Below are 19,200 nucleotides of genomic sequence, written 5' to 3'. Positions count from 1 at the left end.
ATTATTATTATTATTATTATTGTTTGGTTTGGTTTGTTTTGTTTTGATTGATCAATTATCAATGAATGATAAAAAGGGGGAATTGTAATGGAATATTTTGATTTTCATTGATTTGCAGTATTGATTTTCATTTACTTTCAGTAAAACATTGAAATGACCCTTGCTGGACAGTACGTGGTCTGGCAACTGCTGACTAATGTGTGTGTTTCTCTTAACACTGTAACAGGTGAAACGTCAGGAGGAGGCAGATTGAAAAGGTCGTCCAGTTTAGAACTTGTGAGTTTGTAAGAATAAACTCAGAAGGATTAGGTCACTAGCAGAGAAACCTCTCCTTGTTTAGATAAGGGCCTGTAAGCAGAAGACCTTGAAAGCAGTATAAAGGCTCCTCTGCCCTCCCTCCCGTCGTCGCACTTGTTTCACAGACTGTACTGGTGACTTCTGTGTGGCAACTGGGCCTTCTTGCAAGAATAAACTACTTTTTAATGATCATTTGAATTTCAGAGTGTCTCTTACGCAGTTGATGATTGTTTAATGAATTTTTGCCACAACAAAGGCATGTTTTACGTTACCATATAGCGACCAGAGAGCGTTAGGGGGCAGAGAGGATGTTACTCATGTTATGTTGTTGGCGCGATGTTACGAGGACGGTGCTAATAAAGTTGCGAGTAGGCCTACACATTGGATTCACGTTTATTATAATATTTAAAAAATACCCCAGTTTTTATGCTGGTCGTATCATTTTATTTTGTTGTATTTATCCACCACACCTTAAAGGCCGGTCCGTGAAAATATTGTCTGATATTAAACCGGTCCGTGGTGCAAAAAAGGTTGGGGACCGCTGTATTAGACAACATTTAAAGTGTGCTATCTGTAATACTTTCAGACGGAGTAACACCAAAGAGCCACTCATCTGCCATGACATTCCAGACAGAGCATGGGCGAAAGTAGGAGTAGACTTGTTCCACTTCCGACAGAGGTGAATATTTGGTGTGTGTAGATTACTTTTCAAAGTTTCCGGAGATTGCTAAACTCACAACTCAAACTGGCGTGGTTTCCTCCTAGACCTCTAAAGAGACACGATCACTCTATATGTTTTTAACAGTTTAAATTTACAATTCAAAATCTAATCACATTCAAGTAACACACGCACAGCATATATCTGATAAATGTAAGCTCTGAGTGAGGGTTAAAAAAGTTTTTCTTTCATGAGGTTTTAGACACTGGGAAGCAGAAATCACACATTTAAGCAAATATGATCCATGAAGCGTCTGTGTGTGTTTAGGAAAATAACAATCTTTCTGATTCAGAACTGCTTCTTGATTCTGGCACCGTTTGTGATAATCGCTGGAGATGGGTTTACAATCTTCTCAAATATTAAAATAAGGTTTGAATTTGATTTGTATCAAATCATTTTCTGAATATGCAGAATATATCAGCAGATCTTAAATATACTAGTAAATTTGTTATATTGTAAGCCTCAGCTATCAGTGATCAGGTGGAAACAGAAACCTCAACCCTTGTTATGTGAGAATGATCAAGCAGACACAAAGAACGTGTATAGTACCATAACATTTCAAATTTATTAAGGAAAAAATCTCATTATTATACACAAGTTTAAGCAAAATCATCCAGCTCCTTCTTGGTTGGTCAGTAGAACATGCCTGCTTCTTTTTTGAGCCAATCAGAACATTACATTTATATGTATTTAAATTCAGCCAATCATATTATATTTTTTGTACTTTTTGTATTTTTTTACTTTACAGACTTAAATTACAAAACTGTTGTATGACCTGGTTTATGTTAGTTTCTCAAAAAATGATGATCAGTAATTACAATACATTTGATCTTCTTGCTGTTCTTGTTGTCATCCTCTTACACCTGAAAGCAAAATCAGATTTAGTTCTAAATCTTCAGTCACTATTAGTAAGATCTGAGTTTTTGATTGTGAGGAGGAATTAAAATATACATTTACAAACATTTATTTTTATGTTCTGGTATTTTGCATTATTTCTGACTATTATATATTTTAAATAATAAAAATACGATATAATTAAATTATACAATATTATATAATATAATAATAAAATGCAACTTATACACCATGGTGACCTTCTGCAAAACCCCTGGAGACGCCATCCGGAGGCTATTAAGAGCAATTGGGCTCAACTGTGTTTGGCTTCAGTACAGTATGAAGGGACGGCAGGGGAAATTAAGTTTCCAGGACCTTAATATTTGCAGTGTGATCATTCGTAAGTATTACATTTTGTAAGCCTCACTGCATTTACACCTGGTATTAAGATGAGTTTTCAGTGATCAGATCGGCCAAGACACAATACCATTTACGCTTAGTATTAACATTAACGTATAACGTATGAGTGAGTTAGGAAGCAAATGAAAAGGATAAGTTGGGCAGCTACAATTTTCACTTTAATCCATGTGTTTTGGTACAACACAAAACCATTTAATGCACAGGTAGTTCCAAGTCAGCTGAATCACCGTTTTATATTAATGTGCTCTTTTAATTTAAAGGTGCTAGGGGTGTAACAATATATCATGTCACAATATCTCGCAATACAAAAATGCAACAATATAATAAAATAGCTTTGCTACTGATTCGCTACATTATGTTTCTCAGCAACCAGGGGGTTACATCACTTTTTTGAAGTAATTAAACGCATAGCTTCATCGTTAATAGAGAGAGACACTAAACAGACACTGGTACAAATCTCTCTTTCTCTTTTGAAAATTTAAATAAATGCTATTCATTCGTTCATTCAAATAAATGTAATCTTATGCACTACTTTATCTCTGTGTCTGATTAAAAGCAGACAGAACATGCTAAACCTAACAAGCCGTAACTTGACAAAAATAGCCATCAGTTTTAGTCTCCCAGTCAAATATTGTGCTGCAAACTTCAATAACAGCTTTAAACAGTCAATGCTTGCAAATGACCCTGATATAAGTGGGTTAATTCACAATTTGAATGCACAACACTAAGGCAAAGAACCACCCGATGTGAATCGGTATTCAGTAGTAGCAGTATTCATATCAGCAAGGATTATGTGACGATACAGCTTCATAGTGATATTTTGAACACAGCCCTACAATGCAATTTGCTCACATGCATTTCTGACTACTTTCATATGGTTTCAGTGAACTGATCACAAAAATGATACTAATGTTCGTTAAAGATGTCATGACATGAATATATATATTTTTGAGGTCCATGTTTTCCCAACATTTTTACTGAAGTTTTACTAAACCATGATGTAAACTTCTTTTTAGAGGCTTGCCGAAAGATGCATCCAAAGGTGCCCGTCAAGGTACTAGAAGAGTATATTTCAGACACCTTGAAGTACGCTCCTCATTGGGATTCAAGGGTGAGTAACATTTCCTGCATGTTTTCTTTTCATTTTCAGGTGTAATCCTTTACAGTGTGTAATTGAACCTTTCCATTGTATAACATTTGTAAATCTTTTTTGAATCTTGTGTGATTTAATATTTATAGTACACAAAGCACAGCCTAAATAACTTAATGTAGTGTTCCTGTAGAGTATGTTGGTCATTCTCAGGAAATGCATGAACGGATAAGACAATTACTTTGAATGCAATATAAGTGGCTTTAGACCATCCTTCACATGTACTAATGTAATGAACGATCTGATGTAAAGTGTTGTGCAAAACAATGTGAAACTACAAGGTTCTGTTTAGAAAGTCTTTAATGCTGATATTTGGCAACCGTTTCAGCAGAAGTTCAGGAGTCTTCAGAAGAATCACTAACCTACAAGAAAGAATAAAATAATTTCAACTCCAATAATAGGCGGGATGCAAATGTCCTGATCGTCCAATTAGGCTTTATTTTGTGATAATGACCGGCTGACTTTACAGAATTACATCACAAAACTGTTGTATGACATGGTTTATGTTAGTTTATCATAGTATGATGATCAATAATTACAATATATTTGATCTTCTTGCTGTTCTTGTTGTCATCCTCTTAAACCTGAAAGAAAAATCAGATTTAGTAGATCTGCAGTCACTATTAGTAAGATCTGAGTTTTTGATTGTGATCACATCACCTTAATCACAGCAGAACATGCGCACGTCATTGAGAGCGGTGTCGTCTCCTTTTCCCTGTGGCGCTTGTATCCGGGTCTGTAAGCCGCAGATTCCTTTTCCATGACACTTTGCACTCCAGTTGCCCCACTCGCCCCAGTTTGTGATGCTGTCACCCTCCAGCCCCTCACCTTCACTGCAGGCGAACCTGGAAAAAATTCAGATGTGACAATATTATGATAAAATATGATATTGTGCTGTTGGATTGAATGTCAGTCACATGATCACCTGCAGCCGACAGCTTTATCACTGCAATCTTGAACAGCAGCACGACTGCGAGTGTGATATTAACTAAACTATTGATGGGGGAAAACTGAGTCCTTAAATAGCTAAATAAACCCAGGATGGGTAAGAGATGGTGTAAGAGGTTTACACTGGATAAGAGATGTTATATCTTATAGCAGCACACACTCACCTAATGTTGTCTGCGGCCGTATCATCTCCAAATCCTTGGGGAGATTCAACTCTCAGCTGGAAAGCTGTCAAGTATCCAGAAGGACACCATTTGACATCTGTCCACTGACCCCAGCTGAAGAAAACACACAAAGAGGTTGCCTGATCAAATAAATTATTATTGTCAAGAAAATCCTCAATTTACTTATCTAGTTTAAACACTTAATGCAAGAATTTTTTAATTATCTGAGTCCATTACTTTCCTACGCTGGACTCAATTGAGGTGTAGTCATGTGAGCCTGATGATTTTTTGGACCGATCGACACAGTGAAGGCGAATCCCATTGAGTGCTGTATCATCACCACCTGGTCTTTCCACCTTAAAACAACAACAACAACAACAACAACAACAACATTGAGACAATCTTCCATTTAAAAAAGAGAGTTAACTCTAACCCATCCCATAGTAACATTTATCTTCATACTCTTTAGTATTACACAGACACTTTAAAAATCTTAAGCAGGTGCAGTTCCCTGGAGAAACCTGGAACCTTAAATGACAAACAGCAACTCCACAGTTTTGAACCTTTGAAGCCCTCTTCCACCCCCATATTAGCAAAATAGAGTCAATGCCAAACTTACCTTCAAACTAAACCCTGCGGCGTACGTTCCAATTGGACACATGCTCTTAAACCTCCACGTTCCCCACGTAAATCCATTCGTCACCTTCAGCTCAGATCTGTAATATCGGTGGACGGTCCGCTCAGAACGACTTTCTGTGACCTGACCGCTCACATGCCCAATAATGGCCAGCAGTGAAAATATGGAAAGTAAGTAATGCATTTCTACAGCTCTGGCCTGCTTGATAAAAAATACTGATTGTTAGATTAATTTTCAGGTAGAATATCTGCAGCCTCAGCTATCAGTGATCCGGTGGAAACAGACGCCTCAACCCTTGTGATGTGAGAATGATCAAGCAGACACAGAGACTGTGTAGTACCATAACATTCTCAAGTTTATTAAGGAAAAAGGCTCATATTTATACACAAGATTAAGCAAAATCATCCACGATGTCCATTCCATCCAATCACAGTACTCAAAGATCAACCCCACCATATTTGGCATATTAAGAAATATAATACCAAGGAAGAGAGGTCAGATGTTTAAATGTATGTGCGTGTCTTGCGTTCACGTTTGGGTGCGAGTGTATAAGTGTGTTCAACCCTAGTTCTTGTTTTGTCTAGACGTGTCCATGATGTGCAGATAACAACGAAAAGAAGTTACACAAGGGCAGTCTTACACAAGAACAGTCAAATGTGGAGCCTAAGAAATAAGAAAATAATAACAATGGCCACTTTAAATGAATTCTGGTTGGTTTCTAAACTAAAACTGAGCCCGGGGTCAGTAAAACTGCTCTCAGGATTAGTTTTTGAGCTGATCAGAACTTCTTCAGACTGGTTAATCAATTTTGTGATGTCCTGGTTCTACCCAATGAGCAGCTAGGAGCACCGAGCGCACGCCAATGACCTGTACGTTACGTGAATACACAAAAATACAAACATTGATCCAATTAAAATATACGTTTAACTGTCAAAAGTGTTTAAAAGTGTCCTTGAAAACTTTTTTTCGATGTAAAATGTCGATAAAATATTTTGTGACCCCATCATCTTGCAAGAGATGAGGAGAACTCAAGACTGCAAACAACACAGTGTGTTTCTTTGCAAATATAACAAATTTATTAGACAACATTCAAAAAGTAGTAATCAGAAATGGCAAAGAAAAAAAAACAAAAAACAAAAACAATTGTAACTTGTCAACAGGGTTTCCCAATCATATCCAATGGCAATTGCTTTGCAAATAAATCAAACAAAATTTCACTCCAAACTCCAAAACAAAAGTAATCACCAAATAAAACCACTAGAAATTGTCAGATGCTGGCGTGCCAGTAGACCGGCATATTTTGTATTTTGGATGCTAGTATGATCCCAGCAAGACCACAAAAAAAAAACTTGCTTATGTTACATATTGTAACGGTCACCAGCGGGAGTGCCCTTGAGAGCCACCAGAGGGCACTCCACATCAGAATACCCTCACAAACTACATCTCCCATAACTCTCTGCCTGGACTCATCATCCCTGATTGCATCCACCTGTGTCTCATTATCCTGTTTAGCTCACAGTGGGTGCTTCTCGATATCCCTCCTCGCTCCTCCGTCCTCCATCCTATGACCCGGAAACTAAACGATCTCAGCCATCTTGAAGGATATCTCAATTCTCTAATTGCACCGTGAGGAGTCGAGGAACGAGGAGCGAGGAGGCTTCCAGAGAAGTTATGAGCGAGGATACACAGGTGTATCCTATGCGGAAGAGTTTTATCGACTAAACGTGACACACGTATAAATTCTCCTCCCCCTTCACATCGGTCACAATAATTTTAATTTATATATATATATTTTTTTTTATCCTTTATTTAACCAGGTGAAACTCATTGAGATTAGAATCTCTTTTACAAGAGAGACCTGGCCAAGATGCATCATAAAAAACATAAAAAACAATTTCCAACATATATAAAAAAACATCAAATACACATACATATATATCACAAGACCCTGTGCTGAAAAATGCTTAATGCAACTTTATGAACAGTTACACTGACCAATGTTTACCTGCTCTACATTCTTCAGAGTTGAAACAAACTGTCTATAAGAAATAAAGGTAGTCATTTTCAACGATTTCTGAAGAATGTTCCAGGCAGAAGGTGCTGCAAACATAAAGGCTTTTTTGCCTAATTCTGTTTTGACACGGGGGACCAACAAGTGTAGTACATCATTTGAACGTAATCCATAATGGCCGTGACTTCTTGTTAAAAGGACACTCAAATAGGTAGGAGCTAGTCCAAGAAGTGCCTTGTAAATGAAACATAGCCAGTGAGTGTACCTTCTTGCATAAAGAGAGGGCCATTTAGCTGTATAATAAAGGATACAATGATGTGTCCTATAACCACAACCAGCGAAAAAACGTAATGCACAATGATACACAACATCCAGTTTCTTCAAACATTGGGCAGAAACATTCATATATATCAGATCACCATAATCTAATATGGGAAGAAAAGCGGCCATCACCAGGTATTTTCTAGCGCGAATGGATAAGCATGATTTTGATCTGTAAAGATAGCCAAGCTTTATCTTAAGCTTAGAAACCAGATTGCTAACATGAGTTCTAAAACAGTTTAGAATCAATGATTATACCCAAATATTTATGACTGTTAACTAACTCAATGTCATTACCTTCAGAAGTTGAGATGCTTGAAGAAGAAACTGGAAGTTGTCTTGAGTTTGTGAATACCATTATTTTTTACTTTTGTACATTTAAGACCAGCTTAAGCTGTTTTAAACGGTTCTGAACAGTATTGAATGCAGACTGCAAAAGTTCAAGGGCTTGTGCAGTAGATGATGCAGTACAGTAAATAACTGTGTCATCAGCATAAAAGTGATACATAGTGTGGCAACCACAGGGACAAAGGACACTAGATATGTTATATGTTTTAATTTAGACTACGCCACCCTGGAAATTTCACCCAGAGAATATTATCCGCGCACAGGTTCCCCACTAAAGACAGAAAAGCATGGAGACACGGGTATTTATACAAAATTACAAAAAAGTTTATTTAAAGTTTTATAATTTATAATAAAAACCCATACACAGAAAAAAGGGACAAGCCTCAAGCAGTCATACAATGTTCACAAAAAGGAAGCTGCGGCCTTGCAAGGGATATGCATGTTCCCCTCACACACACTACACACTCGCTCTCACAGCACAAAGAGCCCCAGTGAAATGATCAGTCACGGCACACGTTGTAGACACCACCACCAAAGATAGGAGGAAAACGATCAATCTCCTAGGCCAAAAGGCCGCAGCTCCTGAAAAAGAACTCTCTCCACACCACACACATACCACACAGAAAAGGAAAGATTAATACAAAGGTTTATACAAGCTAACAGGTGGATGGCAAATACTCATCCACCTACAGGCCTTAACGTTCAACCTTCATAGGCCCAATCAAATAAAGAAAACAATTAAAATAAACAAATTCAACAGTCTTTTTACCAAAATCAACAAACAAGAAGAAAGTATTTATGTTTTACACATAAATCAACACACTTCAAATGAATAAACAATATACAAAATAAATCAATTCACAAATATTACATTTACCAAGAAAGACAATTTAAGACATGGAAAATTATACAAAAGAAAGAAAACCCACAAAATGAAAACCACAAATTACTCCTTCTGCAAAACAAGATATCAAAACGAAAAAAAAAACGATAATTTGAGATCTTAATATGGGCAAAATAGCCACTGAGGAAGGGTGTGTAAGCAGAAAATATAGAGATGTAATCAAGCACAGCAGTATCAAAATGGCCAATGACAAAACAGCGGTGACACTGCACAAACTGTAGTTCTCCATTCACACAAATAATTAAGACAATCTATATATGCACATATAAATTGTAAAAGGAGAAATTAGATGGTGACCTACCGTAGCTGCGAGGCCTCCGAAAGGACATCCCCTCAATAGTTTAATACAATCGTCATTCACACACCAAATCACGAACTAACAAAACAAATGCAGGAGAGTTGCCACTTAACCAGTTGCTACACTTTAATAAGGCAAAAACAATAAATTAAAACCTGTCATGCCCGCACAACAGCCACCCGAATGAAGCCAAAACCACGTTTGTAATGAAACGCAAATGGGAAATTGTCCGCCCGAAACGGTCACAGCCGCGTGCAGCAAGAAGCAAACAGGTCAGAGTTCACAAAAGACACGCTAGTAGCGGTCACAGCAGCGTACAGCATGCAGCATTAAGCAAGCAGGCGAGAGTTCCCAAAATAACACGCTGGGAGCGATCACAGCAGCGTACAGCATGAAGCAAACAGGCGAGCGTTCACAGAAGACGCGCAAGGAGCCTAAATACACGCGCAGGTTAATTACGTCACCTAACTTAGAATGCGGACAAATGGGCTTTCAGCCCATTATGCCACAATAGCATTCGATAAATTTTCACAAAGTTTGTTTATATAAATTGAAAATAATATGGGCCCTAATACTGAGCCTTGAGGAACCCCCTTGGAAATAGGCAAAAATGAAGACACAGAACCAGCCACCCGAACACTTTGGGTTCTACCTGACAAATAATTTGCAAACCAATCTACCGAATGCTTAGACAAGCCAATGCTCACTAGACTATTCACAAGAATGCAGTGATCAACCGTATCAAACGCCTTCGAAAGATCTATAAACAGCGCAGCACATATTTTCCTATTATCCAAAGCCCCAGCATGAAAACCACTAACTCTAGCACTGACTGACAAGCTGAGAGATAACACACACACGCCAACACAAACTAAGACAGAGCTATCTGGTCAGACACAAGACAAACAAAGAAACATCAAACAAGACAAGACCGACAAGGGACCCTGACAGAACCATGTCATACAACAGTTTTGTAAAGAATATTGCAAAGTTGGCTGGTCATTATGACAAAATAAAGCTTAACCGGATGATCGGGACATTTTCATCCCGCCTATTATTGGAGTTTATTTTATTTTAAATTATTTTATTCTTTTTTGTAGGTTAGTGATTCTTCTGAAGACTCCTGAACTTCTGCTGTGAGTCAAATGGTTGTCAAATATCAGCAATAAAGACTTTCTAAACAGAACCTTGTAGTTTCACATTCTTTTGCACTACACTTATCTGTTCATGCTTTCCCTGAGAATGACTAACATTCTCTACAGGAACAATACATTAAATTAAAGTGTAATAATGTTTATCCTTTCACCCTAAACTTTTTTAGGAGGGCCGAAAGCCGGGCGCTAAAGGTCGGTAACCGGAATCAGTCCAGGAAACATCAACAAATCCAGAGGCACTAAATGAATGACACAACAAACAAATGACACTAAATAGCAGACAAATCAAAAGTAAAAACTAAACAGGTGTGAGAGCGGTTAAGAAAAAAAAATGATCTGTGCATTTCCAAAAAAGGGAAGAAAAAAAACACATTAACGTGCAACAAGTAGCTGTGCGCTGAAGTCGCTGTCTGTTCAAAGAGTGCAGAAATGTCAATTACTCATCATTAAAGTAATTTTGGATAGGCCTACTATGATATTAGAATTACATAAAAAAGTCCAGTAATTGCAACTGATAAGGTGAACATATTGTATTCTGTATGCACTGCGAATATATAATATTTTACTGAATATTGAATAGTAGGCCTATTGAATGTCTGTATATTCAGCACTTGTCACAAATCTCTTAGCATTTTTAAATCTTACCTTAAAACTCATTTTTTAGGGTAGCTTTTAATTGAATATTTGCATAAATCTTTCATTGTGCATTATTTTATATGGTGTATTTTGTTGCTTTAATTTTAATTTTATATTGTGGATTATTTTATATGGTGTATATTTGTTGTTTTATTTGTTTCTGTAAAGCGCTTTGAGATGTACAGTTGAAGGCACTATAGAAAATAAAGGTTATTATTATTATTACTTGCATACTGTAAAAATACTGCAGTTCAACTGCAAAAGTCAAAAAGGTCGAATAAAACTCTAAATGAAAAGCAATACTGTAAGTTGTGCAACTGCAAAATCAAGGACAATGAGAGATTATTCTGCTTCAACATCATGTCTTCTTGCTGGCTCTGGCCTGAGGACTTTGTCCACATCACAGACAATGTTGTCTCCAGCCAGAGGAAGAGAAAAACCTTAGTCTGTCTGACACATCCAGCCTTGACAACACGGTCCACACCTTGCTCTTCCTCCTCTCCCTCTCAGATTATTTCCATATATTGTTCATATCATCAGGGCACTTGCCTACACTCTGAACTGGCTCATATTATACAGTTGGTTTGATCACATCATTAGAAATCAGTGTAAACAATTTTGAATCGTTGTGTGTGAAGTTTTGCCTCTTGTGTTTAGTGTTTTGCGACACAAATGTGTGTTTTAATAAGTGAGAATGTGTTTAGACTTTAGAGTTTTGAAAAAGGAGTGCAGGAGATTTGCAAACCGTGTCTAATTGCCTGAACTTGTTTAAAGTTTTGCAGAAATAGTGATTTATTCGACAAATTGGTTTAGGCTATTGATAATTTGGTTAAGAGAATGGAGTTTAGTGTTTTAGCAATTCAGAAAAACTGTAAAAGACTTATTCAAGTAGGCTAGGCTACAGTAGGCTACAGCGGGATGCAGTTAATATTTTAGTGTTGTTTTAGGTGTACAATATCTCTATGTATTGCCTTTAATGTCCATGTATAGTCTTTACACATCAGCTTGGATACTTGCATGGTTAAAAAACTGTTAATTTCAAGACGCTGACCTCACGTCAGGTCGTCACATGGGTCACGCGTTCAGAAGTAGCTTACAAGACATTCGGATAGACGTTCGGATTGACGTTCGATCGGTCGGTCGTTCGGATATTTAATTTTGGCTCGGGGCGCGTGCCATAATTGCATCATGAAGCACTTGTAAAATCAGTCCAATGGCGTATAGGCGGTTGACGTCATGGCAGGAAGCTATAAAGCGCACCCAGACCAAACATTGTCAACTTTTGTGTCTTCAGCAAGCGCTCTCTGTGAAATCTGTCTCTGTCTATTTATTGTTGTTTGTCCACAAGCATATTATATATCTAGACAGGAATAGAATGGCGAGCAAACAGCATTTTGGATCGTGTGTTCCCCGCTCTCGCTTAGACATTACGAGTTCACACGAGATTTATGTTTTGTTTCGTTTGGGAGTAGAGCATGCATGGTCAGATCTAGTAAAATGGGGCTGACAGTGTTCATTCATAAATTCCCGACGTGTAACATATGCACTGTCGAGAGTTTTAGCTCTGCTCCTGTTGGCTTTCTTCTCGAGGGAAGAAAGTCGATAAAGATTCTTTATTTGGCTCGGATCTCACGTTTGCCGAGGCTGTCAGAATGAGAGTCGTAGATCCAAATGCAAGCAAGCAGTTTATTGAAGACAGGTCGAAACAGGGATAATACTCAAAACACCACGTATAGCAGGCGGGCGACCAGGATACAAATTCACAGGAGAGGATGAGTGATATGAATAAACTCAGCGGGGATGCCAAACTGGAACTGGATGAAGAGAACTCCAAACGATCTCCAGAAGTCTGGAAACACAGACGAGATCGAGGAAATATCTCAGGAAACTCAGGCACCGGAACTGGGTAAGAGAGCACAAACAAGAGTGACGAACCGACACCCAGCAATAATCACTCCCGCTAGATATAAGCAGCTAACAACAGAAGTAACTAGCTGCAGCTGCGGGCTGATTAAGTGATCAGCTGGTTACTAAGCAACAAACAAGCACTACACGCTCAGATCCCACACCCACAACAACCAACAGATACACAAAATGAACACACGGATCGATGAACTGTGACAGTACCCCCTCCCAGGAGAGCCTACCTGGCGATTGTAATCATCGATAAGGGAGTGATCCAGTATGTCCCTAGCAGGAACCCAACTTCTCTCCTCCGGACCGTAACCCTCCCAGTCCACCAAGTACTGAAATCCTGAAATCCCCTCCTTCTCGAGTCCAGTATACGATTGACCGAATAGGTGGGTTCCCCATCTACTAGTCGCGGCGGAGGGGGAACCGGGGCTGGCGGATTAATGTGTGAATGAAACACGGGCTTTAATTTGGAGACTGTACGCGGGAGGGAGTTTGAGGCGGACTGCCACCGGACTAAGAATCTTTGCGACAGTGAACGGGCCAATGAATTTGGGAGCTAATTTGTTACAAACGGAGCGGAGAGGAATATTCTTGGAAGAAAGCCACACTTTTTGATCCACGACGTAAACGGGAGGCTTCGACCGGTGGCGATCGGCCTGAGCCTTCGTGCATGCTCCCACTTGGAGGAGAGTCTCGCGGGCTCTACTCCAAGTGCGGCAGCACCTCTGGATGAACGCGTGAGCGGAGGGGACCGCAACTTCGGATTCCAGACTGGGAAAAATAGGTGGCTGGTACCCTACGCTACACTCAAAAGGAGATAGGCCTGTGGATGACACTGGTAAGGAGTTATGTGCGTACTCAACCCATGAGAGTTTCTGGCTCCAGGAGGAAGGATTCTGAGAAACCAAAAATCGCAACACTCTCTCTAAGTCTTGGTTGGCACGCTCGGTCTGGCCGTTGCTCTGAGGATGAAAACCAGAAGAAAGACTGACACTATTTCTGTGAGACGAGACTCATTATCATAAGAACCAATAACAACCATTCAACGGCTCTGGAACCAATCAGGACTAGCCACGTGTGTTATGCTATTGTTTGAAACTTTTTTAAACATCTTTGGAAAATGTATCTATGATGCAAATAATATGATGTTGAAATCCTTGTGGGAATTTCAGTAGTACAAACGTATCATGTAATGGACAACAGCCTTTTAAGAAGCCTTTTACAAGCAGCCTACAAATAAGTAAAAGTGAACAACACTAATTTTAGTTATACTTATTGCAATGCTAAATACTCGTTGACAAATGTTTCTAATACATTATAAGTTGGTACATTGTAAATGTATTTTTTTTCACAATATTAAAATGATAAATATAAATATTTAAAATATATCGTAGTAAGCATAAGTGTTTATAAAGTACATATATTTTAAACACGCTACAAGCTTAATCATTTTGCTATGTTCTTACACAAAGTACTCATAAAATGTATTTATTATTATTTATTATTTTAATTAAGAGCTACAAAAGTATGTTTTCTTTAAATACACCAAAACTTCACTAAAAGTATGCTTGTGTTTAGAATATTTCTTATATCTGTGACACATTCTACGCCTGCTGTTTCCATTCTATCACCACTAGAGGTCACCTGTTCACTATTAAGACTTTTTCACTGCACACACAGTTACAGGTTACTTTGGACTACATTTCCCATACTCCATTGCTTTGATTTATTTCCACACCTGTAGTCAATATCGGGGACTATAAATCACTGATACATGAGCTCACTGATTGCGGAGTATTGGTTAACTATTGTGAACTTTATTGAGTGTTCATTTCTGTGTCTGCCTGCTCGTTTTGTGATCTTTTTGTTTTGGATATCTCCCTGTCTGCTGCCTGCCTCTGAGACCTCTGCTTTGTCCCCCGACTCCGTCTGTTTCTGCTGGTTCTGACCTCTGCCTGTTTGTTCATGATTAAGCTATGTCACGATGTGGTTTTGTGTCATGTTTAGTGGTTCCCTGTCTGTCTATTAGTCATCCCAGGTGTTTCCCATTAACCACGCCCCCTTGTTATCCTGTCTAGCTCGTCTAGCTCGTTTACCCCTGTATTTAAGCCCTGTGTTTCAGCCCTGTCTTTGTGAGTTCTTGTTTGACTGTTTTGTGTCCACTGTTACGCTGTCGTTCGGTTGTTCTGTTCCTGAGTCCTGTGTTCTTGTCCTAGTCTGTCTGAGTTTATTATCTTTTGAGTTTGTTTAATAAAACCTGCTGCAATTGGATCCTGCTTCTGCATCTGCTTCAGCCGTCAGCGTAACAGTAATTAAGCATATATTTATTACCAATGTACTTATAGTGCACATTTTAGAAATATGTTAAAAGTATGCTTATTTTTAAATATATTTTTAGAAAATATACTAAAGTACAATTATTTTACAGTGTGTTAAAAGTTGTATTGTAAAAATAGGTAAAAGCATGATGCTATATACTTTTAATATATTTAAAGAGAGTACAATTTTTGTTAGTATATTTGCAATGTACTATTAAAAAGGGGAATATATTTCAAATACAATAAAGTGTACTTTTTTTCCACTAGGGAAATCTCCTACATACAGTAACATTAATCTTGCACAAAAACAGAGCATTTTAGCATTTAGCTTTTAAGCAATTTAGCATTTACTCTCTCTTTCGAGTGCCATCGGCAAAGCATGCTGGGAAATAGACATCCCAGCTGTTTCAGTTCAAATTAAGTTTGTCTAAATTAAAAGAAATAATTTTAATTAAAAAAAAACAAAAAAAACTTTGAAACAGTTCAGTTTACTTAAAATATATCAGTTCTGTGAACTTGAAAGAAAAAGAAAGTGCTAAATACTCATAAAAGTTAATTCGACTAAACTAATTAATTTAATTTAAGTTTGTCCTACTCAAACCAATTCATTATTTTGAGCGTTAGGGTTTACAGTGTTGTGATGTGAGAATGATCAAGCAGACACAGAGACTGTATAGTACCATAACATTTTCAAGTTTATTAAGGAAAAAGGCTCATATTTATACACAAGATTAAGCAAAATCATCCAGCTCCTTCTTTGATTGGTCAGTTTGGTTTATGTTAGTTTATCATAATATGAGGATCAATAATTTCAATACATTTGATTTTCTTGCTGTTCTTGTTGTCATCCTCGAACACCTGAAAGAAAAATCCAATTTAGTAGATCTGCAGTCACTATTAGTAAGATCTGAGTTTTTGATTGTGATCACATCACCTTAATCACAGCAGAACATGCGCACGTTATTGAGAGCGGTGTCGTCTCCTCTTCCCTGTGACGGTTCTACCTGGGTCTTGATGCCGCAGATTCCTTTTCCCATACATGTTGGGCTCCAGTCGCCCCAGTTGCCCCAGTTTGTGCCGTCACCTTCCAGCACAAAACCTCCAGTGCAGGTGAACCTGGAAAAAATTCAGATGTGACAATATTATGATAAAATATGTAATTGTGCTGTCGGATTGAATGTCAGTCACGTGATCACCGGCAGCCGACAGCTTTATCACTGCGATCTTGAACAGCAGCACGACTGCGAGTGTGATATTAACTAAACTATTGATGGGGGAAAACTGAGTCCTTAAATAGCAAAATAAAACCAGGATGTGTAAGAGATGGTGTAAGAGGTTTACACTGGGTAAGAGATGTTATAACTTATAGCACCACACACTCACTTGATGTTGTTTGCGGCCGTATCATCTCCGTCTCCTTGGCGAGATTCAACTCTAAGCTGGAAAGCTGTCAAGAATCCAGAATGACACCATTTGACATCTGTCCACTCACCCCAACTGAAGAAAACACACAGAGGTTGCCTGATCAAATCAATTATTATTTTCAAGAAAATCCTGAAATTACTTATCTAGCTTAAACACTTAATGCAAGAATTGTTAATAATCTGAGTCCATTACCTTCCTACATCGGACTCAATTGAGTTGTAGTCACGTGAGCCTGGCCGATCGACACAGTAAAGACGAATCCCATTGAGCGCTGTATCATCACCATCAATTGGTCTTTCCACCTTAAAACAACAACAACATCAAGACAATCTTCCATTTGAAAGAGTTAACTCTAACCCAACCCATAGTAACATTTATCTTCATGCTCTTTAGTATTACACAGACACTTAGATCTTAACAGGTGCAGTTCCCTGTAGAATCCTGGAATTAAATGACAAACAGCAACTCCACAGTTTTGAACCTTTGAAGCACTCATTCACCCCATATTAGCAAAATAGAGTCAATGCACAACTTACCCTCAGACTAAACCCTGCGGCGTACCTTCCACTTGGACACATGCTCTTATATCCCCATGATCCCCAATTCATTCCGTTGGACACCGTCAGCTCAGATCTGTAAGGTCGGTCGACGCTCCGCTCAGAACGACTTTCTGCGGGCCGACAGCTCACATGCCCAATAATGGCCAGCAGTGAAAACATCATGGAAAAGAAGTGATGCATTTCTACAGCACTGGCCTTTCAGGTAGACTATCTGCAGCCTGTAGGAAACTCAGAAGCAAAGACCAGGAGACTTGGTTGTATCTTCAGCAGGATTCTTTACTGAGAACACAAGCTGTCAGTAGCTGCAGTAATAAAGTCTGACTAAAGGAGCTTTACATGGTATCTTATAGGCATTCAATGGGCAGTCATTAAAGGTGCTGACAGTCCTTAAAAGTGTTGACCTTACACACAGCCTTAGAGATGACCACGTAATCGAATCATCTAAAGACAATAGAGACTATTACCCCCGACTGAAGATAATGCCCCCCCCCCCCCCCCCCCCCCCCCCAATTGGATAAACATCACATGATGGTCACAAGAACTAAGATTTTGTAATCATTCACTGAAGATCAAAGACCAAACCCCTTCAATGGAAACTATATTGAATCTAATCAGTAAATTGATGCCATCATGTTCACCTTGAATGCCCAATACAGTGTAGTTCACCTTAGTTTTTCATGTGATGTAATGTAAGGATGAAGGATCAGCAGATCTTAAACATATTCTTAAATTTGTAATATTGCAAGCCTCAGCTATCAGTGATCAGGTGGAAACAGAAACCTCAACCCTTGTTATGTGAGAATGATCAAGCACACACAGAGAATGTGTATAGTACCATAACATTTTCAAGTTAATTAAGGAAAAACCCTAGTGAAAAAAATATACTTTTTTGTATTTGAAATATATTCAGTTTTTCAATAGTAAATTGCAAATATACTAACAAAGATTTTACTATCTTTGCTTTTACCTATTTTAACAAAAAACTTTTAACACACTTCAAAATAATTGTATTGTAGGCTAGTATATTTTTTCAAAATATTTTTAAATATATATATATATATATATATATATATATATATATATATATATAGTTACGCTCATCTTTTCTTCCTCTTTTGTGCCGTATATATCCGAGTGAAATGCTTCTGGAACAAGAACAAATGTGGGCGATTTTGAAATGTGAAAAAAAAAAAAATAATAATTTGATTTTGTGGTGAATTTAAGTGTCATATAAAACTTATACGGCTACCACAATAAAAGATCAGTTTATTTTGTTACGAACTGGACAATAAATCTGTAGTTGCCTTTATTGGAAATGCATTGGCTGAATGTTTCATTTTGCGTTTAGTGAACGAACAAATTAAAATTGATAAAACAAAATCAAAATCTGAATAGCATGTTGTCATCAATATAAAAAAATTACAATGTGGGAAAAATCTAGTTTTGTCACGTTGTGACGTTCCAGTCTCTTCCATTGCAGACATGGTATAAAAGCCAATCATTTTATTTCCAATCAATTTATTTTTCCTTCTGTGAAACACAAAATTAGATGTTATGCAGAATGTTCACGCTACTCTTTTCAACATAAGTGTGTTTTATACCGCTACGCTTAAAAAAAGTGCCATAAAACTAATTAAAGTATGTCATGCAATCTATTCCTCTTAAGTCTTACAATAATGTCCTCACACAAAGCTGACCTTTGGTGTTGTTGACGACCATTGGTTCTCGTAAGTCATGTGACCAGCCAATCATGACATGTGAAGTTTATATATATATGCAACCTTAGAATTTTCCTGCATTATTCCTTCACAGTCTCCTACTCCTTTTTTTTATTTCTTTTTGTTTTGTGATTGTATTTTTCATAAGGATCCTCAGGAGGAAACAGAAGAAACGGCCATGGGAAGCGACGAGTCGTTACAGAGGTCAGGAGAGTCATGTGATCTCAGTGAAGCAGCGTTGCTCTCGTCTGTTGCTGTTCATTGTTGTTCTTTTGTCTGTTTTCTCAGAGCTCTTCATCACCTGGACAGACTGAAAACACTCGTGGATGACATGAACGAGAGGAAGGCCGGAGCAGAGGATGATGGGACAGATTGTAAACACACTCCTGCAGCGAATATCAAGAAGCAGTTCTGAATCAGAAATC

The 19,200-nt window shown here is 38.0% G+C and overlaps 2 protein-coding genes across 3 annotated transcripts in view; both read right to left on the bottom strand.

The window, feature by feature from the left end:
• LOC311097574 (vitelline membrane outer layer protein 1-like) overlaps positions 1–17,253 on the bottom strand; it is an 85,081-nt gene extending 67,828 nt beyond the window's left edge. The window contains exons 1-2 of the mRNA XM_084137378.1: positions 17,034–17,253; positions 16,690–16,799 (exon numbers count right to left, since the gene is read on the bottom strand). Of these exons, the coding sequence (XP_083993504.1) occupies positions 16,690–16,799; positions 17,034–17,237 (314 nt within the window). The 5' untranslated portion in view covers positions 17,238–17,253. The remainder of the gene's footprint in view (positions 1–16,689; positions 16,800–17,033) is intronic.
• On the bottom strand, positions 3,702–5,534 carry LOC311097568 (vitelline membrane outer layer protein 1 homolog). 2 transcript variants are annotated; one of them, XM_084137371.1, is made up of 6 exons: positions 5,151–5,534; positions 4,769–4,887; positions 4,532–4,645; positions 4,080–4,264; positions 3,959–4,003; positions 3,702–3,781 (listed from the first exon to the last, which is right to left on the bottom strand). In XM_084137371.1, the coding sequence occupies exons 1-4, from the start codon at positions 5,349–5,351 to the stop codon at positions 4,081–4,083; spliced, it is 618 nt and encodes a 205-aa protein (XP_083993497.1). In that variant the 5' UTR covers positions 5,352–5,534; the 3' UTR covers positions 3,702–3,781; positions 3,959–4,003; position 4,080. The 2 variants fall into 2 exon arrangements, with proteins under 2 accessions (XP_083993497.1, XP_083993496.1); XM_084137370.1 differs by having other exon boundaries at positions 3,702–4,003.
• Positions 17,254–19,200: the final 1,947 nt, after the last annotated feature.

The sequence above is a fragment of the Abramis brama genome (genome assembly GCF_963993115.1).
Source record: "Abramis brama genome assembly, chromosome: 15".
NCBI classification, from domain to species: domain Eukaryota; kingdom Metazoa; phylum Chordata; class Actinopteri; order Cypriniformes; family Leuciscidae; genus Abramis; species Abramis brama.
This window is presented reverse-complemented; position numbering and strand designations above follow the sequence as displayed.

Coding starts and splice junctions, on each gene's coding strand:
- LOC311097568 (XM_084137370.1), bottom strand. CDS start 5,351: ATGCATTACTTACTTTCCATATTTTCACTGCTGGCCATTATTGGGCAT. Junction 4,646..4,768: donor ATTGAGTCCAGCGTAGGAAA/GTAATGGACTCA, acceptor TGTTTTCTTCAG/CTGGGGTCAGTGGACAGATG. Junction 4,265..4,531: donor ACGGCCGCAGACAACATTAG/GTGAGTGTGTGC, acceptor AATTTTTTCCAG/GTTCGCCTGCAGTGAAGGTG.